A 25961-nucleotide genomic window follows, 5' to 3' on the forward strand; every position below is an offset into this window, starting at 1 on the left:
AATAATATATGCATGCATTATTAATTGTGAAGTGTTGTTTTTTTCAGTGACACAACAAATAATTTTCTGCAGAATATAATTTTTTATATGAAAATAAATACATATAGAAAAAATGTAATATATTTATTGTTTTTTAATCTATTTTTAGACGATTAATATGGACGTTTTATTCCTTGTATTCATTTCTTTATGTAATTATAAATTTAATATTATATCAATATGAATGCTAATTATTCTATAATATATATTTTTTGCTGCTAATATAATAAAAGAACTACTAGTATATAATAATTAAAAAAAATAATAAAGCATTTATTAGTTTATTAATGTTTAACCGATTTAATAATATAATTTTTATATTATAAAAATATATAAAGTGGGGGTAACTTTTTGTGTCCTGCGTTTATGCCATTTTAAAAATTATGTTTAAAATTTTGTTAATATTTATGCATTTTTCATATCCTTAATGAAGTATATTATTTTTATATTTTTTTTATATTTGATATAAAAATTCAAACCCCGCTATCCTCAAGGTTATATACATATATCAAATAATAACCCATTTTAATACCATTATTTAGTTATGGCTGTGTCAAACCTAGGAAAACCATTTCATGATTTTATAGCTGAGGTGGAAAAATCACCTGAATTTACTAACAACCATCATAATTGCGAATTAACATTAGATGATAATAATGAGGCTTTAGGTTTACATAAAATTTTAGAAATTAAGATAAAAGACAATGATAGTGAAAATACAACCGTTGGAACAAATGAAGAACCTTATCAAGATGGGACAAAACTAAACGACGACGAAAGTGTTTCAGATGATATTCTTAATGAAAATATCAATCAAGAAATAATAAATTATGTTTATGAAAATTTGCTAGCAAAAGAAGTAAGCAATGAGAGTTCATCGGATAATTCAGACCCAAATGAAAAAGTTGTAAAAAATTTAAGGGCAAATTCAAAAAAAGGCCAATTAAATGATAATAATAAAAATAATGATTCATCTAGCACAACAGTGGAAGAAACCCATGAAAAAAAACCTACTATAATAAAAAACGATGAAGACAAACTTTCATTACAAGCCCCCGTTTTAGTTGAAGGGAAATGCTTCATATCAGATGATAACATTTATATTGTTTCAGCATTTAATCAAATACTAAAAAAGTCATCGATTGTTAGAGTAACATATGAATCACTCCTATCAATTAAAAAAGCACAAAAATTGAATATAATTCCTGAATGGTTTAAAATAAAACCAGATGAAAACCAATCATTTGCGTTTACAACATTATTAGATAAAGACGATACATATGATTCGATATCGAACATGATAGAATATGCAATGGATTCAAAACAAAAACTGGAAACAAATACTGTAACACACGATAAAACACAAACGACAAATCAAAAGGACAATTTAAATTTAAATGGAATAGAATCCTCTTCTGAATTGTCGAAAAGAGTTTTAATTACAAAGGATGTTGATGAAATGATATCTATGAATTTATATCCCGAAGAAATTGCATTATTAGAAGAAAATGAATTTTTTAGTGATTTACATCATGCAATTAGTTTATATGTAAATAAAGATTTTAAAGAAGTTTATAATAGCATATTTGCGAAAATTCATCCAAGAAATCCATTTTATGATTTTTATCAGCGAGTAGATCAACAAGGTGCTGACTATAGCAAGTTTGATATATTACCTGATCCTATACAAGTTCCATCTGCATATTCAGTTAATTTAAAATATAATGTAGGATTGGAAAAAGCTAAAAAAAAATTATTTGTATCTTTTGCAATACCATCAAGAGCAGATATTAATGAAAATGTTAAATTATTTTTTTTCGATAATTGTATAATTTTACAAACACAAGTTAACTTTGTATCTAAGTATCAATTTCTTCAATCTTTTCGCGCTGTCATAACCGCTATTATACACGATGTTCCTAGTGAAGACGGTAGCGGAAAAAATACTACACAGATAGACATGTTATATGGCGCATATTTTTTGGATTCATCATTCTTCAAAGGTATAATAAAGAAAGCCGTTTTACCATTATTGAAATTTATTTGTACAAGGTTTCAGAGATGCATAAGTGAATGTTTAAGGGACGTGCATAAGGACAAGGCTTTTCGTGAAAGAGGAATCGAAGTTAAAGATATAAACTCTATTTTTAGAAAGTACTATGATAGTAACGGTGTCATTAGTACCGATCCTAGTAGTAGCAATACCATTAGTATAGATAGCGATATTATCGATCCCGGTAATCGTCTTATAATTAATGAAAGATCCAGAAATCCTGATGCTAAAAATAAGACACTAACTGGATTCAAAAATCAGATAGCAAATCCCCAAAATAATAAAACGTTCATAAAAATGAAACACTTTAAAAATATCCTAAGCAAATACTTAAACGAAGCGATGGATATGAATCTCACGGTAACTCCTTCCGATAAAAGTAAGTTAAATATTCCCCTTATTAATAGTATATAGAACTACATCATATTTTCCCCTTATATAAACATCCTTTATTTATTTCTTCCCTTTACAGTTCCCAACTTTTCCGTTAAATCCATAGCAATATTGATGTACATTTATATGAACTTTATTCAAAGTCTAAAACAATAACCATAAACAACGAAGAGGATGCATTGAAATTCCCGACATTTAATCATTTGTTCGATTATTTGATGATATATAGCATGTTTACTTTCTTATTCCATTTTAATAATCGGAATTTTTTGTTTTTTTTATTTTCCAAAAATTAATTAATATGGTTACTCAAATAAGATAGTACTATATTGGGAAAAATATATTTGAATTTCAATATGTTTCATGGCTTAATGCTCATTATTTTGTTTCAATTTGATTTTAATTTATGTGATTTATAATGTTTATTAATCTATATATATTTATTGAATATTATTATAATAAAAATAAAACTTCAATAAGCATTACATAGATTTTTATAATATTATTATACACACTTGTCATCATTTTAAATAAAAAGGGAGAAGTATATATATATACATTTTATATTATGAAAAAAATATATAATATCGAAATTTTTATTAATATATACCATTGGTATATTGTTGCAATTAGTATAATTAGACAATTATAAATAAATTTTATAAAACAACGCATTTATTTTTATGTAATTACTACTGAATATTTATAGAAAACAATTAATGCACCAAAATGTCATTGATGATTTAGTGAGCCACTTTTTACTTTTAAAAAAATATTATTGGCGATATTTTTTTCAATAAAACGTAAACTTTATTCCTATTAATTCTTATGATTTTTACAAATAGGAAGTCAAGCCTTAATCGTGTTCCTATATACAATAAAGCATGTTATTTGTAATAATAGACACATCTTTATTTATTATTCATTAAATTTATATATTTTTTAAATTAAGAACAATAAATCTCTTATCATTCAAATATAGGCTATTAAATCCATCACTCTAAATAATTTGGTTTTCTTTTATAGACAAAAAAAATTAACAAAAAAAATAAATTAATAAATGGTGCGGGATCGGCCTGCATAAGTTTGTATATATTTAATAATGAATATTTTTTTCTGTCAACTGAATTTATAACCGATTTTAGGTGTTTGCTCCTATCATTTGAACTTATAATTATTTTTGTCTTGCTTTTTCCATCATGAAAATTTATAACTCTCTTCATGTTTTTTTTTTCTGATTTTTTTGATGATCCAAATGATAAATACTAACATAAAATAGGGAAAAAATATAACACATTTTTTATATTTGTAATTATGTAGTGAAAAAATATAATTAAATGATATATTTACTAATTTCACATTATTTACCTTATACATAATTGATATCATAATGACTGTTGAGATAACTATAATACCAATACCTACTACATTACATTTCTTCTTTATTACTATACACCATATTGATGGTTTTTCGCTCATTTTAATGTCGGTTCCATAATTTGTACTTCCGTTGTCTGTGGTTGGCGTATTTATATTAAACTTTATTGGTGTTGGAGGTATTCCTGTTCCAGGATTTGAATCATGACTTTGTAATACGTTAGATCCACCATTTGGAATTGTATTTTGTGATGAATCTTGTGTTTGGATAGGCTGTGGTTGTGAAGGTACAGATGGAGGTAGTGTAGGTGGTGGTAGTGGCGGGCTTAAATTTGAATCTGAACTAGGATCTGAATTTTGGCCTAATTTTTGGTCTGATTTTGGATTCGAATTAGAAGTTTTGGGTGTGCTTGATTGACCACTACCTGTGGGAGAATCCTTCCCTGAGCTACCTGACCCAGATGTATCATCACTATGTGTAGAAGTAATGCCTATATTTCCAAGTTGGGTGGTTATATCATCAATAATGCCATTAAAAAAACTTGTAGATGCATTGTAAGCGGTTTTTGCATTCGATACAGATGCATCATAAGCAGCCTTTGCCTTAGACATAGTTGTATCGTAAACAGTTTGTGCACCAGACACAGCTGTATTATATAATTTACGAGTATTATCAATGGCACTAGTAACTTTGTCCTTTTGCATTATAATAAAATTGGAAGCGTTATCTAATTGTTGTTTGCCTTTTGATTTGATCGAAGAAATGTATGGCCCCAAATCAAAATAACTCCATAGTGTGCTTTGAGGTTGTGTTATTCCTTGAGCTCCACTTGAATCTCCTTGACTTCCTTTACTTCCTGCTCCACCTCCTGGATTGACACTTGGATCTCCTTGTTTGATACCTGGACCTCCTTGGCTAGTAGCTGAAGCTGGGTTAGGGGGAGTTGGATCGCCCGGTTTTATTGGATCGATTTGGGGACTCTTTTGATTTCCTGACCCACTTCCTGTATCTTTTTGTCCACTCCCTTTAGTGGTTCCTTCTTTTTGAGTATCATCTACTGGATTCTGTTTACTTCCTAATGTATCAGTTCCATTGCTAAGCGTGCTTGATGGAGTTCCTGTTTCCGCTTGTTGATTTGGAGTGTGATCCGGTGAATTTTGGATTTGTGGCTTTGATGTAGTATCCCCACTTTGGTTTATTTGCGTGCCTGTACTAATTGTGGGACTTCCCCCTGGATTTTGTGGTGGGGCTTGTGGTGTGTCTTTTGATGCTCCTTGTTGTGTGCCTTGTGTTCCTTGTGATGCGGCTTGTGTTCCTTGTGATGCGGCTTGTGATTTGTCTTTTGATGCCCCTTTTGGTTGATCATTTGGTGATGGTTGTGACGGGACTTTTGGTAAATTTGGTGATTGATCTTTTAGGTCATTCTTTTCAGCTTTTGAATGCACTTTTTTACATTCTTCACCAAATTCATTTGAAGAAGAATTTATATTTATTTCTGGTGTAAGTTTTTGAATAACTGCATCTAATGTATTTGTTTTATCTGCACTTATAACCGAAGTTCTAAAATTATCATATGTGGTTTTTAAATTTTTTAGCAAATTCACATATGGACCACATCTATTAATCTCATTATATATTTTTTTATATGTTTTAGAGCATTCCGTGGAAATGTTTCCAAGGCTTTTACTTCCGGCACCATTTGTGTTATATTCATTAATTGTATTACATATTTGATAAAATAGCTCATAAAATTGACTCATGTAACTAATATTACTATCTTTCAAATACTTCTTATTACCTAATATATTCCAGTATTTAAAATTACCCGTATGCTTATCTAAATATGCTTTATAAGAATCTTCTAAAATGGAAGTGTGGTCTTTAGTTATCTGAAGTAATATATTGGATAACCATATCAGCATGTATTCAACATATTGATTATCATTATTTTCACGAGCTTTTGCATCACTTTTAATTTTATTTAATTTCTTATATAAATATGTACCAAGCACGTTAATTCTTTCATAGTTGTTTTCACAATCGCGATATTTTTTAGTCTGTTTATTATAAGGGCGATAATATTCGAATGAACTCTTATTAGAGTCAAATTTTGTCACATCGACAATTTCATTGTTAAAATATTCATTAATTTCACGGAATATTTTACACTAAGAAATATTTATAAAAATTATTAAAAAAAATATATTAATAAAAGACATAAAATTATTCTTAATAATATTTTATAGGAATACACGATCCAAAAAATGTAAAGACAAACAATGCTATTTAAAAATATATACTTACCGCTTCATTATCCATTATAATGGTATTTTATTTATAATTTGTATATTGGGTGACATCATATTATTTTAATATATAACATATATATTGTACTCATTTTAGTTGTATGAATAAATAATATCCATAAATAAATGCATTCTTAATATTATAATATTTACATTTATATGGAGTAATAATACAATACTGCTAACAAAGGAATATTCTATTTATTTTTATAACAATCAACTAAATTATCTTAATTTTTTATTAGTTCAAAACATTTTTGATAATATTTATAAATTAAATATATACAAAATCATAATTTGAATAGCAATTGGAATTATAATATTATAGAATCATATGCAATATTGTAATAATTTAAATAAAATGTTTCTCCTTGTAATTACATGTTTACACATAGAAAAGAAATATGTACTCTCTATATTTTTTAATAAGGACATTTCCAATGTTTATATTATTATAAATATATATATAGAATTAGAAATACATTACTAGTATAATTGTTAAAACATATTTGTACTTCATTATTTGATATAAGTTAATATTATGTACATCATATTTATCATTTTTAATATTATATTTAGTAAATATGAACATTTTTTCCGTTTAAGTTATAATAACTAAAAAATTGATTTAATATTATTTCTTTTTCTAAATATATTATACATAATTAGTATCTATTTTTAATTTGTTTATCTTAATTAAAAACATTTAAAAATGTGCAATAACTTTATTTATACACAAACAAATTTTAATAAATAATATTATGCTACATATTTTATGAATTTTTTTAAAATAAAAAAGCACATATAATATAATATAATCGGGCTAATCATAAACTAAATATGTCATGGAAATAAAATCGTTTTAGAATAATAGAGTATATATAATACTTATTATTTTTTTCGTTATTATAAACTATTTAATATATAATAATATTTAAAACTAATTTTAAATTACAAACCAATTAAATGAAATATTTTTCATTTCGATTTGTTTAGAATTTTGTACTTTATAATTTTAACAATTTCTCATGGTTTGTTAGTAATGATCAAATTTTATAAATAATATAACACGGCTTACTATTTTATGAACATATTTCTATTTAGGACCTAAATACATATTATATATTGCATATTTGTAATAAAATGGTATTTAGTTCTATAATAGAATAATAATATTTTTAGAGAAAATTATAGAATTATTAGATTTAATATTGTTTTTCTTGTAATGTTAATTCTAATATTACCGCATCGAATCTTACTTAACTAAATATTATAATATTTCCCCTTAATTTTTATGCATACGTTTCTAATATTATATCATGCTTAATAATATGTATAATGGCCGTATACCCATAAAGTGTATCAAATATGCATAATATGTTTGTTAATATTTATAATGTTTATCTATTGTTACCATGATTTCTGGTGTTATACTAATGCTTGTTACAACGTAACAATTAATGCACTCAATAGGAATACTTTAAATCAATGTATAAAGTTTATTTATTCCATTGTTATAAAGTATATTATTTTAAAATATATATGTTATCTCGTAAAAATGCTATTCTTAGAACGTATAATTATGAATTTATAAATCCATATAACAAAAAGATATAAGTTTCAAACTAATTAATTGGAGCATCCCTTTTCTATAAATTTTACATTAATATGTATTTATAAGATATTTCCGAAATAAACAATTTTATTTTCTAATCATGGATATAATGGGTATAATCGTTTATATCTATAAATATTAAAATAATAGCCCTAATTTTATGTACCAAATATTTTCTAATTATTAAGGATTTTATTGGAACAAAATATATTATACAAATTTATTAATATACTTGTATATTTTCATTTTAACTATTTTAAAACATAATATATTTTATATATTTAATAATTTATATATAGCTCAAACTATGGAACATAAAATGTATTGTATTGTTAATCTAATATTATATCTATATGATAAACAAACAAAGCCATATAAAACTATTCCTATTAATATATATTAAAAACTTACCAGAAGTATAAACTTTGGAATAAACAAACTGTAAATTTAATGAAAAAACAAATAAGTTTTTATACATATATATGGCAGATTCTATATTAATATATTATTTAACCGCTTAACAGTTTTTATTAATATATGTTTTTTAACCGTTATAAAAAAATACTAAGCCATAAGCTTTATTCCGTTGTAGATTATTGTGCCACCTCGAGTATTGATATATATTTTATTATTATCAACTGTAATCGTATATAATTTGTTTAATTAATAATAAAAATACGTGTAGTAGCTCATAAATTATTTTGTGGCCAAATATTTTAAATTAGTATTAGCACAATATTTCCTCATGTATTATTATTTATATGGAAAGTTATAGCTTCGATTAAGAACTGTGACACCACATAAAAAATTTTATTAAAGAAAACCGTTAAAAAAATAAAGAAATAGTATTGTATGTTGCGATGTGTATAATTCTATATAATTTAAACTATGGTTGTAATCTAATATATAATTGATAACTATGGTATAGCATATTAAGCCTTTTTATATATTTCTATCTAGTATTTAATATTAAAAAACTTCCATTATTATATATATTAATATTTAAGTTATATAAAATATAAGCATATAGCTTGTGAACATGATTTTCTTACTGATCCTCTTTCATAATAATGTTTGTCATCCTTTTTATATAGAATTCCAAAATTGAGGACTATTATACATATACTTTTTCTTTTAATAATTTATTATTTATTTATATTCTAAATATTGTGTATATGCCCATAAGTGTTACAAAATTATAAAAAATAAAATGAATATGAAACCTGATCCCTGACCCAAATATAAATTTCATAGAACACGACTATAACCCATAATATAGAATCATAATACATAACCATAAACCAGAAAACACGACCATATGGTCCCAATAATATTAAATTTAAAAATAAATATATTTTTTATATGTAAATACCCATTATTTATTTTTATTCTTATGTCTTTCATTGATTTTTTATTCTAATATGTATATTTAATAATATTTGTTCTACATAAAAATATATTTTATATTTGCACTTATGCGCAAAAGGTTATGCATACCAATACTACTAAAATAAATATTTTTTATCAACTTCTTAATCCTAGAAAATTTTTATTTAGTAAAATTTATATTAAAAATAATAAAAAAACGCAAAAAACATTATTTACTATAATATAGAATTAATGATGGGTTTAAAAATATTTTGTTGTAGCAGCGTTGGTTGCAACAATACATAAACTTAATCTAAATTTTCAGATTAAATTAGATTTTTCTCTATTTAAAAATATAAAAGCGATTTTTTGTACCCAGAATAAAGAATTATATAAAAAATGCGAAAAATTAATGGAACGAGATAACAACGCTATTTTTTATATAATTATCATTAATCATCTATTTTTTTTGTAATATTTGTTGATTCATTAATATATAATTATATTTAAATCTTATATTTTTTTTATATTGTCTTTATAGGTTGATATTTTGTATTATAAGCTTTCTAATAAGTAAAACAGTATAGGCAAAAATTATAGATTTGTTTTATGGGTATATAGATATATTTTATGCGTATAATTTCATATGTAATAATACATTATATTTTTTTTTTATTATATAATAATTTTTAATTTAATTTAAGGTTTAGTTTAAAGAACTGTAAAAATATAAAACATGCATGCATATAGTATAATATATTAAAAAACTTATTTATTTTTATTTATTATAATATTAGATGCACTGAAATTCATTAGACTCATGTTTATTAATTTTTATGAAAACTTTAGATATTTTTTTCTTTGGAATGAAAATATTTAAATACAAATATATTTGATATGTAAATCAAATAAAGCGTACGAATTATTAATATATTGATTTATTGATTAAATATTAGTCTTCTAAAACGTTCTTATATATTTTTGCTTAAATTTGAATTATACTTATACAATTTTTATATCTTCATATTTTTAGTTTTTAACAAAATAGTAATATATATTTTTATTTTTTATATATTAAAAAATAAAATGAATATAGAATATACTAAGACAATTTTTTTACTTTTAAGCTTGTTTGTATATGCAAGTAATGAAACCCTTGGGGAAGAAACTGCAAAAGATATTGCTCTAGGAAATATTGGTTCAAAAAATCTTACGTAAGGAAATATGATAATATACATATTTACATCTAATATATTTATACAATGTATGTACCATTATGATAATATAACAAATATCTTCAAATATTCTTCTGTATACCGATTGGATGGTAAAAATATCATTTTGTAAATACATTTATTTTTTGATATAAATTAAAAACAGGTTAACATTGGACAATGATAATTCGAGTGATAATCTCCTATGCACAAATCCGGAAGAAATTACAAAAGCAACTGAAGTTATGGACGAAGCTATAACACTTTTACGAAACCATGCTAAAAATAAAGACGACTACAGTTTATATCATAGTGAGAAAAATGCAAATTTATATTTTACAAAGCCCGGAAATCCAGAGGCTGGCAAACTTAGCATTATAATCCAAGATCCCAATAAGGTATGGATTAATGAGAAAAATATTTTAAATTGTAAAGTCGTGTTAAAAAATACTAAATCTATAGATATTTTTTTTCTTTGTCTATAGTATGATGACATAGTAACTCTTCTATCAAATCCCAATGGTGCCAAATATTTCGATGAAAGTTTTATTAGCGGTATATAAATATAATTAATAAATTTAATATGTGATTATCATTCTGTATGCATATTTTTTGTTTTATATTTATCAAAGTTGTATGATACTATTTATTATATTTCATAATATTTGAATTACATGATGTAAAATAACAACTCTTTTTAGGAAAAATCTCCCGGTTATACAATACCAATTTAGCATTATTACAACAACGCCACAAAAGCCGTATTGGATCCCTCAAAAAATATTTTTATGCTTTAATGAAAAAAGTTAATGTAAGTATATCTTGTTTTCCTCCACCATCTATAAATTGTATTTTTCATACTATTAAACCATATTTTATACAATATACATATATATTTTTATTAATCTTGTAGGTAACACCAAAAGAAACTATAATTGCCTATGTACCAACAGATATAAATGATCATAACAATTCCAATAATAAAAGCTTTAATAAAACTATCTTAACAAAGGCAAATTCATTAAGAATTGACATTAACTCTGAAGAGGATATTAGAAAAGGGAAATTAAAAAAAATGTTTGTTAACGTATTCGGATATATAGTTAAAAAAGAAACTGATCACATTAATATTACCTATGTCAAATTTGTAAGCAATATAAAAGTTTTAGCAAAATAATTATATTTCGCCGTTTATTTATTATTTGTATTGTGTTCTCTCAATTTAGTATTTATCAAAAACGCATTGTCTCTCTGTAACACACATATTTATAATATATCTATCAATTTCCAAAAGTTTAGACATTTTATATATTTATCTGTTTTTTTTTCATAGATTGAAGGTAGTTATTCCATACTCCCAAGATGGCTTAATAAAATGTTTAGAGGATTAAACATTTTAAAGCTAACCAGATTAATACATTTATTTTCTGATAAATATATGTATATTACGAATGATAATATTTAATATTGAAATATTTATATTAATAAAATCAGTTTGTTTTGTTAATTATTTTTATTTTATGTTTCAATCATAAAATGTTTTTTTGTGTTTAAAAAGTTTTGTTTAATATGTAAATTATTTATGTATTTTAGCATAAGTTTGTCTACATTTATTTAATTTGTGAATATTCTTTATTTATATTTTTCCGATCTTATTAATATTTTTATTTCTTACGATAAAAATATATATGTTTATAATATTGTCATTCTCATAAAACTCTATATTTGAATTTAAAATTTGTTATGTATGCTAATGTAAGAGCATCTTAAATATATCATTACAATTCTCATATTCGTTTCTTAATGGTTTGTTTTTCTATTTACTTTTTGCTCTATTAAAATTTTATCTTGAAAGTGTATCCAGTGCAAAAGATAAAGAACATGAGTTTTTTAAATTATCATAATATTTTGATAAATAAGACTGTTTTTTACTATATGGTTTACCTTTATTATCATTAAGTTCTCCATTAAACATATTTTTATGTGTTTCAATAAATTCTTTATGTTTTACGAAATAGGTTGTGGCGTTTTTCTTATTCACACCAAGCTAAATATTCATACGACATAAAAATTTTAATGCATCACAAAATATGGAATATCTTTAATATTAATATCCATCAACTTCTTTTTAATATCAATGATTTGCTTAAAGTTATTATAGTTTTTAGTATATTTCTTAAATTTATATATAGGTATAGTATACTCCATATTTTTATCTAAATAATGAGTATAAAGCTTGTCTAAATTTATGATTCCTTTATGTAATTTTTGATTTAATTTATAACATAACCACATCATAATATATTAAAAAAATCTTATTATTATCATTTTCGATTAGCCACCTCTCATTGGAATCATTGAAAATTTTATTAAACAGCCATAAACACCACCATTAATTTTATCAAAACCAGTATATTTTGATTTCTTAGAAAAAGTTTTATAACTTTCATATTTGTCTAATTCATCGAGAAAATTTTCATCAAACCATCAAACTTTTTACACTAATAAACCATTTAAAAAAAACAAACAAAAATAAATATTAACGAAAATTTTATAAAATTTAATCTATTAGCAATTTTAGGTAATGTAACATCAACAAATGGATTTATCATATAATAAGATATTATAATGTATTTTTATTTTAATATGTATATTGAGTATAACCATATTCTTTTTATATATATTGTGCCAAAACAGGTGACGCAAACACTTGAAATTTATATATATTATGATCTGTAGCAATAATATTATTCTTATTATTAATATGCAGTAATAATACATTATTATTACTAAACGAATATTATATTTATTGGAGCTTTTAATATGCGTGACATTGTTATAAAAGTATAGTTAACTAAAAATCGTAATAATTCATTTGGTGTCCATTTTTAGCTTTATTCAAGTTTTATAAAATATATAATGAATATATATAAATTTAAGTGAATCAAATACCCATTATGTAGTTCCTCGAATTTATAAAATATTAATGTATTATTAGTTGTCGGTGTCACTACATCAATGCATATACAAAGATATATTAACACACTTAATCGAAATGGTTTAAATAAAATATGATGTTTTATTTTTCATTGTATTAATATATAATGTTTTAGAATATATATATAGTTTTCATAAAAACATATTTAAACTACTGATATGTTAATTTAGATATGCATAATAACAAAAAAATAAAAATTTCAAACAGATTAAATGTATATATTTTATTTCGTTATAGACAATGATATTTTACAAAATTTTGACATATAATTATGAATTTATATTTTAATATTGTCTATTATATATTAATCCACATGTATTGTAGTATAGGTAATATGCCTAAAGTGAATCTTATCACAATTTTATAATATTGTATATAAAATTGTTATAGAAGCTTGGGATGAGTGTAATTATAATTTAAATAAAAAATGTTATGTAGCATACAAATAAAAGTTGTTAAATAAAGCAAATATATCATATATTGCGATATTATATATATACACAGTATATATAATAGAATCATAATCATACGTATGAAAATCAGTATGTTAGTGCCTTTTGTATATGATTACTAAACAAATTGATAATGTAACACTAAAATAGAAATAAACATTTATAGCAATAAATATAGATAATTCTCAATTATGTAGAGACACTTTATCTTAATTATTGCTTTCTTATAAAATATCAATGGTAATTTGAGTCGAATAAATTATTTAAAATAGGAAAAACAAATACAAGTATTGTATTTTGTGAAATGTAATATCTATCCGAACTTGTTTTATTATCAATATATATCGTTTTTTTTATTTTACAAATTTCTAAAAAAACGAATTAATGGTTATACATACACTCATTTTGTTTCTGTAATCAAAATATTTCATGCATTATCATTATCCTATCATTTATCATTCCTTAACAGGTGACATTATTGATGATCCTTATTTTCCATTTTGTATAAAAATATATATCTCGGTTTATTAATATAAATTATAGTAATTTATAACTATTTTCTTAATATTATCTCTAAAAACAAATGGATTCTTCACTATATATGTTCATATTAAATCAAGTTTGTTATATTGATGTAAGCACAAATAATATCCGGTATCCATATAAAATAATTTTAATTAATCAGTGTCTTTAACCGAGAAATATCCATAAATTTCCGCAAAATAATATGTCAACACGTTTATGTATTTAACTTCAAAGACATTCTAATAACTCAAGGTCTATTCGTTTATTTCCGCAGTATTATTTTCAGATTCGGAAACTTCAATTTCTGGTTCTCTTGCTTCTGGATTCTGGTCTTCTCTTTGAAGTTTTAATTCCCACTCATTCTGAATTATCTCTAAAAATGTTGAAAAATCGTTAATAGAGTGATTCATATATTCATAGAAAATGGGTTGAATATCCATCATTGAATAAGATGGATTTTGAATAATCTCGCTGATATCAGAAATTAAAATTTCTAGATATTTGTACCATATATCATTCCACATCATACACTTCCATTGATTATCTGTAATATTATTGTCATCTGTATACGAATTATACAATTCAAACATAGTCAAAAAAATTTGATTCCACGCCTCAATTGTGAGCATAATATATTCCATCATTTCAGAGTCTTCATTTGTATTAGAAGACCCATTGGAATTTATAAAATTAGGAATAAGGCTTGGGGGCTCCATTATTTCCTGGTGAACGCTTTCGTCATGTTTCGCATTTCCATATATGCGAAATATATTCATATCGTTCACTCGCAAAATTCTTGCAAACCGTTTTCCCTTTTTAAATTTATAAAAATCATTTTCATCAATATATTGTGCAGTGCATCTGCAATAAAAGACAATAAAATTATGCAATGATAATATTTTGTTTTTTTAGTTCATGCATGTGAATAATATATAAAGAAAGAAGTATGTCCGTAAAGTTAAAATTCTTATTAACATATGTTCATATAAGTTTTCAAGCATAGTAAGAGTCCATGAATAATCCTTACTTAGAATGGTAATAGTGAGATGCTTTGCAATATACAATAATTAGAACAATAATGTTTAAAATAATTTCGTGAATTTTCATTTTATATTTACAACCGTATTTTAATATATTCTAATATTTATATTACGAAAAGCAATGCCTTTAATGATATATATTTATCGATTTCAAATTTATTATCTAAATTCATTTATATATCTCATCAAGCATTGCATTTTTTTGAAAATATAAGCATACTATTTCCCCCTTTTTATGCTAATATATAGTTATAGAAAAAGCATATTTAGCTTTCATTAAAAAAAAATATATATATTTAATATAAGTTTCATACCTACAATGTGTAATATATAATTTGGTTGCTAGGAACAAAACAAATAGCAAACAGCACATAAAATAATTTGAGGTTAATTTGCAGTAATGTGTTTATTATTTTCATATTTTGATAATTAAATTATCACACTAAACAAGTTTAATATAAACGTTATAATATTTTTATTTTTTTTAAATTAAATTTTTTATTATTAGGTGTGTGTGTATATTTATTGATTTGAGCTTATTTTAGGCATAATTTCATAATTACACATATCGAGAAAGAGAAATAAATATTGTGAGTGAAATTTCCTTTATTTTTCATTGGTGCCATTAAATTAATTTTTTTTATTAATATTATTTAAAATTATTTTATGAATTAGCATATCATATATTCTCAAATTTACTATATTCGACAATTTAGCCTTTAATAACCACATCTGTGTGTATCCCAGATAATTGTAGGAAAATTAATTACTGTAATAAAACAATTATAACGCTCATATAATTTTAAAACTCCTTATAATTAAAATATATTGTGTAAAATAAAATTGTAAATTAAAACTATGACATTCTTAAATAAAAAGTAAATATTAAAATTAAAGCATTAATGATTGATAAATAGGATTCTCTATTATTGATGTAACGCATCTTAAATATATGCTAAAAATGATAGCATTACATTTTAATGTATATATAATTCCTAAATTAGCCATTTAAACAAAATAAAAAATGCATGGAACAAATATAAAATTATTTTAATTATATACATTTAATTCTAAAAACAAAGACTTAAATATAAAAGTTTAAAAATAAAGCTATAAATGTATATGATGTACAACAACATCAAGAGATATATATTAAAAGAGCTTAAGGACGAATATATTATGAACCAATAATACATATATGTATTTATGACTGAATAATCATAAAGATCATATTAAAAAATTTGATATTTCGTGCATCACTAAAAGCAATAAAAAAGGAAACAAAAACATAAATTAAGTTAAACTAAAAATGAGTTTAGAAATACCTATATTTCATTCTTTTTATATAATATATATTCTTCTTAAAGGAATGTACTATCACTTACGATAGCGCTAACATAAAATGTTTTCATAATATATAAATGTCTTTTTTTTCAAAGAATCCCCATTTTCACAAAAGTATTTTTTTAGGGGTCTATAAATGATTGTTTTTGAATACAAGGGAATAAAAGTTTGATATAGCACCACATTAAATATTTTTCTTAATAGCTTTATTATATATTTTAATTGTTATATCTTTTATTATTTTTAAAGAACGCGTTAGACAATAATAGCTATGTCAAGCGCTGTAAGATCCTTTTCTGTTCACTAATTAATAATATTTGTTATTTGCAATAAAATACGTTTCATTAAATTTTCAGCGTTTCTTAATGCATATATAGATGTAATTAGCTTAATATAATGGTAAATAACAAATAAATATTGCCCACTAAATAAATAATAATAATGGTATCGATTAAATATATAAACAAACAGCCAATAAAGTAATATTATAATGAACTAAAAGTAAAATAATGTAATATTGTTATGACAATATTGTTATAACTATAAAATATTAGTGTAACAGTTATACATATAACCTAAATGAATTATTTTATTACTTTATATATATACTGTACGTATACCTATTTAGACTGAATTATTTCCTGTTTTTTATTTATTTCATTTTTTAAACCTAGTATATAATTTATTTACTAATTTAAAGTATGTTTTTAAATTACAAACTAATAAAAAATATATATAATGCATACAACACATAAACTTTCGTATTTTTTGTGCTTGCATATATTGGGAGTATTTTTAGGTAATCATTATTTAAAAGAATATAAAAATATATAAGAAAAAAGTAAAAAATATTAACAGTTTAATGTTTAATGGATCTGATAGATAAAAATCAGCAACCAAAAAATTTTACAAAGAAACAAAAATTACAAAAAATATTTTTTTAGTAATTAAGTAATTATATATCCCTGCTGCACAAAGTTGCACACATGATAATTTTATAAAATATTGTAATTTTATAATTGAATTTATTTAATTATTTTAATATTCTCCGAATTTATCTATTAAAATGCCTCAATATGGAAATTAGAATTTGATTGAAAAAATATATTCAAGATGCATCTATCACCATTTAAATTTATTTACTAGTCATAAAATAAGAATTAATTTTTTGAATCATAGATATATTAATGTTACTTACACAAATTAGAAACATGGCTCTTTAACATAAACATCGAAAACCGAAGGAAAATAAAGATACTTATAACAGCAATATCATGACTTACGGATGCATGATTTACCCAATACCTATTTGTTACATAGAATTGCACATATCGCAGAAAACCTAATTAAAATAAAATCCTTATGTAATATCTCTACCTTAAAATTAAAGGCTTAATAATACATAAAATTGACTTTATTTTTTTATGTGATCAAATTGCAATTTATTATCACATTGCATAATAAATGTGTTTTAAGTATGATTGTCATAAAAACGTTCCAGTTTTTATTATTCACTCAGTAAATCATAAATGTAATGCGATCTGTTAATATTTATAATGAATAACACTCTATATTATCGTGAAAAAATTACATATATATAATATAATATACATTATATACAAACACTTTATTCTCACAAAATATTTTATGAACTTGTAAAATTTTAAATATGCAATTAGAACTAAATGCTAAGGTATGAAAAATAAATTTCTAAAAGTCTTTGTGCATATGTATATATTTGTAATTTTTTATAATTATAAAAAAATGTTAAAATAAATCAACCAATATAATACAATACAATTTAAAAGGCGCCATTTTATATACAAATGAATTTGAGAAATTCAGCTGTGTATTTTTATAACATTTATTCCATTATATATAGTTGGAAATAAAATAGCTAATTATGATAATTCATCTGGTTCGGATATATATATTAGTTGAATTGGTCACATATACCTTAAACTTAAAATGTATTATATTTTATGTTGCGGATTTATTAGTTTTTTTCAGCATCAGTAACTTTGTCGATTATATCAGAAACTACTTCTTCAACATCTTTGATGGTTTCATTAGATTCTTCAGAATCATCTGCGTCTTCATTGGTAGATGCATCACCTTCTTCACCCTCCTTTTCGGGTTTTGCTTTGTTCTTTGTGTACATACCATAACCTAATGCGCTTGCAATTGCTATTGCTGCCATTGTTGATATTGCTGTAATTAACAATGGTTTAGCGCTGCTTTTTTTTTTATTTATTTTGTCATCAATTTTTGCTATATCCTTATTATCATTTTTTTCTGGAGCTGGTGGATTGTTAATTTTTGGACTTACAGCTGGTCCTTGTGCGCTTTCAGCCGAGCTAGCACTTACGGCTGGGCTAGCAACATTTGGAACTTTAGGATTGGCGGCATTTGCATCACATAATGAAGGTGATGGTAAAAAACAAACGGAAAGGAGAAAAACCAAAAAAATAGCACTTACTTTTGGGACTTTCATTTTTTAATTGGAAAAAGGATTAAAATATATTATTTCAATTCTTTAATATGATTAAAAATGTTTAATGGTAATAATAATAAATACCATAAATTATGTTAAAGGTAAAATATAGTTAAATTTTAAAAAATAAATAAAATATGATAAAAGCCTAAAAATATTTAATATAAGATGCTAATTTATTTATTATAAATAATTTATGAAAAAATTTTATGTTTTTTCAAAGATATTAATTTTATAAAAAAATTAAAATATGCATTAACTTTTTTTTTAATAATATATTAATATTTTTTTTATTGCTTTTGAGTTCTTTGGACATTATTTTTTTTTTCATAGTAAAAATTTTAGTTATATTACTTTATTATCATCTAAAATAGCTTGCTATATTTGGAAACTATTCTTATAAAAGTTATATGAAAAGGATTGGAAGGGGTGAATTTTAAATAAAAAATTAATTTTTTTCTATATATAAACGAAGTGCAGTATAATTATTATATCTTAACGACACTTTACCTTAATATAAATTGCTTTGTTTTATTTCAGCCAATATTTATTAATTGACGTATTGCCAATTATTAAATTGTTGAGAAAAAAGAGAACGAACTAACTTAAATTATTTATAGCATTTTTCGCTACTATTAAAGCGTCCCAAAACTATTTGAAAAGTATTGCTTTCAAAAATAGCGTCATCATTTTTATATTATCAACATATTTTAAATAATATTTTAATATATAACTAAACTAAAACTACTATTTTGTATTTTACTTATAACTTTTCTTAAAATATTCTTTAAAAAAATTACTAATATATTAGGAAATTTGATAGCATTACTCATTGCACCCCCTCCTTATTAGCGATGTTTTTTGCATGCATAACCCTTAAATATTTTTATTCAAAGTAATATAAAATATTAACATTCCATTTTCCTTCTTTTTTTAAATAATTTGGTTCATAACCTAAAGTTAGCTTAGCTTTAATATTAATTTTAGTATTTATAATTTTTTCCAAGCTATAAATATTATTATATATATTTTATATATATCAAATTTTAGCTACAAAGGGTGCTAATAATACTTATTTATTTTAGGATATTATATAAATATATTTTATATTAATTACAAACTTTTGATATATGAGAAAGAGATGTATTATGTATATTTAAGGGTATATGATAATTTTGCATGAAAACACATATTTGAATTTTTAACTCATTATAAATAAAATAAATAATATTACACATAATATAATATATTATTTGTTTAAAACATCTTTCTTCAACTTTCTAGGCACTAATTAGTTTTAAAACTAAAGAAATAATTGCAATTTTGTGATATTTAAAAATTAATAATATCCAATAATTTTTTTTTAATTATAAATTTTTTATTTTAATTCCTTTATCTAAGTTGAAGTAATGCATAAAAATCAAATCCAAACAGCTGAATGCTATGTAAATAGAACACGTTATTATAAATAATGTCGAGCAAAAAACATGAAAACATATAATACAACTTAATTATATCATATTGTATATATGCATTATCAATATGGCAACATAAAAATATACTTTTAGTACCCTTAAAATTACTAACACAATTGAAAAGAGTCAATATTATATATTTGAATAGTACAAATATAAAACTTGTTTGCATTTATAAATAACCTATTTTAGATTACATTTTTATTTTAAAAGTTATATTTTGACATATAAATGTATATATAAGCAATTTGCATTAACACTTATACCTTGAATTATGTAAAAAAATAATGGGTGAATATTTTCAAATTGCCTACATCCCTAAAAACATAATAAATTATAATACAATTTTTCTTATAAGAATCCAATGACTTATAGTTCACACACTTCTACTATATACCCCATAAAATTTGCAAAAACTCTGTTCCACTTATAGCATTAATAATAGTAATAATTACTAAAATTAGTATACTTAAAAAACGCGCACATGATATATAGGGGAGTATTTAAACTATATAAAATAAACATTATATGTATACATTATTATTATTATGCATCATGGAAGCATGGTACCTGGTTTTACACCTTCATAACTATATAAGTATTTATTTTATTTTGTGGTAGATTTATATTAATAATGAGTAATGTATATCCTCATATCGGATATATTAATTTACTATATTTGAGGTTTAAGATTGCTACTTTAAATATGATAATGTAACATCTTTTAATTTTAGTGTTTCTAATATTAAAAATTTAATGCTAATAAAATACCAATAAAAATGAATGTATGCGTGTGCATATATACAAGTATAATGAACATAAATTTTTATGTGAATAAGTTGATATAAGAGCTATATTTATAGTTTTTACTAATTATACATAAGAATAAAAAATTCTTATGTGAGGAAAAAATAATAATTTTTTTATGCTTTCATCAATATAGACACTTAAAAAAAATATAACTAAATATAATACTTTAATGGCATGATGCATCTATATAAAACTAAACATAATCTATAATTTTAAGTAATGTAATATGCTTACAAAATTTAAACAAGTACATTACTCATACCCATCCATGTATATTATATCATTCTTATTTTAGTTTTATCCGAAGTACTTTATCCTGATTTTATTTATTTCCATTGATTACTTTTTATATTTATAGTATAAGTACCATTATTTACTTAAAATTTGTTTAGGGAATCATAGGTTTCTTAATTTTTTTTTATATAATATAGAATGCTTTCATAAAAAATAAAATATATTATTTTAAAACAAATTTTTTCGAATCAAATCTGTGTTTATCCATACATTCTTTCATTTTTTTAAACTGCAAATACCAACCCTCTTTATAGACAGTTATTATCTTCATAACAATTTTTATTATTAGTTATATTTAAAGTAATTTTTGTCTAATAATTGCATCTCAAAAATAGCACACCTATCTATTTAGGTAAAGGCATAGCAATAAGTGCTAATTTTTATTTATATAATGAAAAACAAATTTTATTATTATTTCTTTCTTCCATAAAAATATTATATAAATACTTCAACTGCATTTCTTTCTCACACCAAATTACTGTATAATACGTAAATTCACAAGAAAACGATTTTATGATAATCAAATTTATATATCGATTAATTATTTACTTTAAAAAACATTTGAAAGCGCATAATAAAACACTTAATATAAGGCTACAAGCATAATATAAAAAAGGGGATAATCATGTAAAGTCTATTCAAGATACACTACCCAGTAATAAACATCATTAGTAAAAATATTTATGTAATGTAAATTATTATTGAAATATATATACAATGATAGTTAAATTATGGTTAAATTGCCTATATACGTCTGTTTCCGATGATTCACGATTTTCTAGATATAAACATTTGATCTTACGAATTTTTGAATATTTATACTCAGTTGTCTGCTAATAATATATTATATTCCATTTTATAATTTGTTTATATTTCGCCTTTATTAAATTCCATATCAATGAAATTATATAAAGGACTTTCATTTTATTTTTTAACTAACATATTGCATTTTATACAGTTGCAAAGCGGTATATTTGTCCTTTTCATGATTTCAATATCTGTAATATACATTCAATTCATTTTATACACATTATTTTCAATAACCTATTAATGCATATACACATAAATAGTACTTTATAATTTATATTACAATGAGTATTATTAATAATGCATATCAAATATTATGTATTTTTTCATTTATAGATTAAACCAATGACACACTTTTGTAAGTTGCGATACATGCGTTTTCCTTCTATATTAATTATAAATATATTTTTATTTGTATATTTTTTTTTAAATGCACATACCAAAGTAAAATATTTTTTCAATGTACTATTGACTCGGGTACTATACTATTTAGACAAATAAATTTTATGTAGGAAGTAATTACTTTTACTGTTCCATGCAATCATAGCATAAGCTTTAAAGCCAAACAAAAATAAATGAATATTAGTATAATAATAAAACAACTCGAAGATATAAAGATATTTGAAAAGGGTAACAAATTAGCCTACAGAATGAATAGATAACTTAAAGATACTATTTGATATAATAAGATGCATAATGAAACAAAGGCAATTATTAAATTATCAAAATTATGTTTTTAAAAATAAATCGTTAATCTATTATTGTTTATTTCTATTAATGTTTTTATGCTTTTATAATTTACATCGTTTTTCATTGAATTAGCTTTTTATACAAAAATTGGTATAATATAATTTTATATAATATTTTTCTCAGCTTATTCGATATATGCATATAATTGGTTTTCTCTAATTTTTTATATTGAGCATTATGATTTCAATACATTTAGTATCTTTGTGATTTGAATATGATATAACAAAGAAAAATTATATATTAATTCACTTTTTACCCTATATTATCCTAGTATAAATTTCTTATACCTTTTGAGGTGGCAATATTTCAATAAATAACAAATGATGCAAATTCTCTTTTTTCGATGATGCATATTCAATACATTAATAAATATATCTAATGATGATAGCGTGATCTAATAATATTTTCATTTTTTTTAGTGATGCAATTAGATTTTTACTGCATAATTCAATTAGACAAATTTTATAAATATGTCTTCAAATATTTTTTTGCATTCTATCTCATTAATAAATGAAACAAGTAGAATGATTGTAATAGCTTTTACCCAGATCGAATAAATGATAAGACTATTTGTATGGTATTTATAGGAACGAATATTTAATTTGTTATTTATTAAATGTCGTTAAGGCTTCTCTTATATATGAGATTGTTTTTTGTATTATTTTACATATCAACAATATTGTTATCAATATTTGCTTTCCATTCATATTTTATGCACATAGAATTATTTATTAAATTATTCCAGCAAGTTAATGCTAATAAAATTACTTTTATAATTATAAAAAATGACGATTGTTAAGACAAAACAATGATAATTATGTGTTTATATATAAAGACATAGTGAAATATATTTGAAAATGTATATTTTAGTAGATTATGCTGTTATAATTTTTGCTTTATTAAGTTAAGATGTTTCTCATTATAGTTTTGATGCTATATCTATATATAGCTGAATATTTTTTGTTATCAATCAACTGTCTTATTTTCCGTATGAAAATGTTTAATATAAAAAACGCAAATAAGCAATATATTAATAAAATAAATTCAATGCATTTTTTTGAAGAAAGTCTATTAAAAATATTGAGTATACTAAAAATTATATACTGTTTATTATAGCCTGATTATCATATGTTAGTAATTTCTATATACATATATTTAATTATTCAATAAATTGTTAAAAATTATTATTATAATTCATTATTAGTAGCAATATATTAGTAATTTAATAGAATATAATATAATTCAAATAAACAATAAAATATGGATTAAACAAATACACAAATATTAATTATAGATTGTATAATAATTTTATTTTGGGATAATATAAAGCCGGATATTAATTATTATTATATAATTACATATTATTATTAAATATAATTAAATAATTATTAAAGAATTAATTAAAAATAAATAAATATGTATAATTAATTAAAGATATATTATTAAATTATAATTAAATAATTTAAAGAATTAATTAAAAATAAATAAATCTAATAATTAATTAAAGATATATTATTAAATTAATATATTTAAAAAATATATATATTAATTTAATTAAATAATATTAAATGTATAATACGAAATTAATTTAATCAACATTAAATTAATAATATATTAATTATTTAAAAAATAAATAAATTATTAATTAAATTTTATTAAATAATATTTTTATTTATTAAATATTTAATTAAATTAATATTATTAATAATATATTTTTTATTTTTTTAAATGTCTAATAAATTATATTTATATTTTTAATATGCTAATTATATATAATTAATTTAATTAAATGTATTTTAATATATAAATATAATTAATTTATTGTATAAATATTTTAATTAATAATATATAATAAATAATTTAATTTTATTATTTTAATTAATGATATAAATATTATTATATTATATATTTTTATGTGGTAATTTATTTAATTAATAATTTTATATGTATATAAATAAATTAATTTATATTATAAAATTAAAAATATATAACATAATTAATTATTTAAATTAAAAAAAATTATTTATTTATTATTTAATTAAGACATATATTAATTAATTATTATTGTTTAATTAAAAAATATATAATTATTATATAATAATTTAATTAAAGCATTTATACAAATAAATAAATTAATTATTATATTAACACATCATAAAATATAATATTATTTATTTAAAAATATATAAATATAAATAAATTATATTTATTTAATATAATTAATTTAATTAAATGTTTATTTAATATAAATATATTTATTTAATAATTAATTTAATTAAATATTTATTTAATATAAATAAACATATATTTTTATATAATTAATTTATAAATATTTATTGTAATTTTATTTATTAATAATTGATTATATTATTTATATTTTTAACTCAATTCGTGTTATAAATAATATATCTTTTCACTTAATTATAAAAATTAATAACATTATTTTTACTTTAATAATAAAACTTATAAATTATCATATTTATAAATAGATTATTCAAATGTAATAATTTTTTATACTATTATTTTTGCTTTATTATGGATAATATAAATTATGCGTTTTTATTAAGTAGACAGTATAAATATTGTTTTTTATTAAAGCAGAATGA

General features: G+C 21.8%; 5 protein-coding genes across 5 annotated transcripts; 2 read left to right on the forward strand and 3 right to left on the reverse strand.

Annotated features, from left to right (window-relative positions):
• Positions 1 to 157: 157 nt before the first annotated feature.
• Positions 158 to 2641, forward strand: PVVCY_0200100 (conserved rodent malaria protein, unknown function; the record flags this gene model as incomplete). Its single annotated transcript, XM_037634306.1, has 3 exons — positions 158 to 191; positions 708 to 2471; positions 2565 to 2641. The coding sequence occupies 3 exons, from the start codon at positions 158 to 160 to the stop codon at positions 2639 to 2641; spliced, it is 1875 nt and encodes a 624-aa protein (XP_037490049.1).
• An 839-nt stretch (positions 2642 to 3480) lies between these two features.
• PVVCY_0200110 (PIR protein CIR protein) lies at positions 3481 to 6182 on the reverse strand (the record flags this gene model as incomplete). The annotated part of the gene is made up of 3 exons (XM_008628204.1): positions 3481 to 3750; positions 3854 to 6031; positions 6168 to 6182. 3 exons carry the CDS (start codon positions 6180 to 6182, stop codon positions 3481 to 3483), a joined length of 2463 nt encoding a protein of 820 aa, XP_008626426.1.
• Positions 6183 to 10238: 4056 nt separating this feature from the next.
• Positions 10239 to 11831, forward strand: PVVCY_0200120 (fam-a protein; the record flags this gene model as incomplete). Its single annotated transcript, XM_008628203.2, has 6 exons — positions 10239 to 10366; positions 10533 to 10764; positions 10852 to 10921; positions 11068 to 11177; positions 11280 to 11513; positions 11700 to 11831. 6 exons carry the CDS (start codon positions 10239 to 10241, stop codon positions 11829 to 11831), a joined length of 906 nt encoding a protein of 301 aa, XP_008626425.2.
• A 2764-nt stretch (positions 11832 to 14595) lies between these two features.
• Positions 14596 to 15448, reverse strand: PVVCY_0200130 (Plasmodium exported protein, unknown function; the record flags this gene model as incomplete). The annotated part of the gene is made up of 2 exons (XM_008628201.1): positions 14596 to 15202; positions 15369 to 15448. The coding sequence occupies 2 exons, from the start codon at positions 15446 to 15448 to the stop codon at positions 14596 to 14598; spliced, it is 687 nt and encodes a 228-aa protein (XP_008626423.1).
• Positions 15449 to 18721: 3273 nt separating this feature from the next.
• On the reverse strand, positions 18722 to 19219 carry PVVCY_0200140 (early transcribed membrane protein; the record flags this gene model as incomplete). The annotated part of the gene is made up of 1 exon (XM_008628200.1): positions 18722 to 19219. The coding sequence occupies one exon, from the start codon at positions 19217 to 19219 to the stop codon at positions 18722 to 18724; it is 498 nt and encodes a 165-aa protein (XP_008626422.1).
• Positions 19220 to 25961: the final 6742 nt, after the last annotated feature.

Source organism: Plasmodium vinckei (genome assembly GCF_900681995.1).
Source record: "Plasmodium vinckei vinckei genome assembly, chromosome: PVVCY_02".
Classification (NCBI taxonomy): domain Eukaryota; phylum Apicomplexa; class Aconoidasida; order Haemosporida; family Plasmodiidae; genus Plasmodium; species Plasmodium vinckei.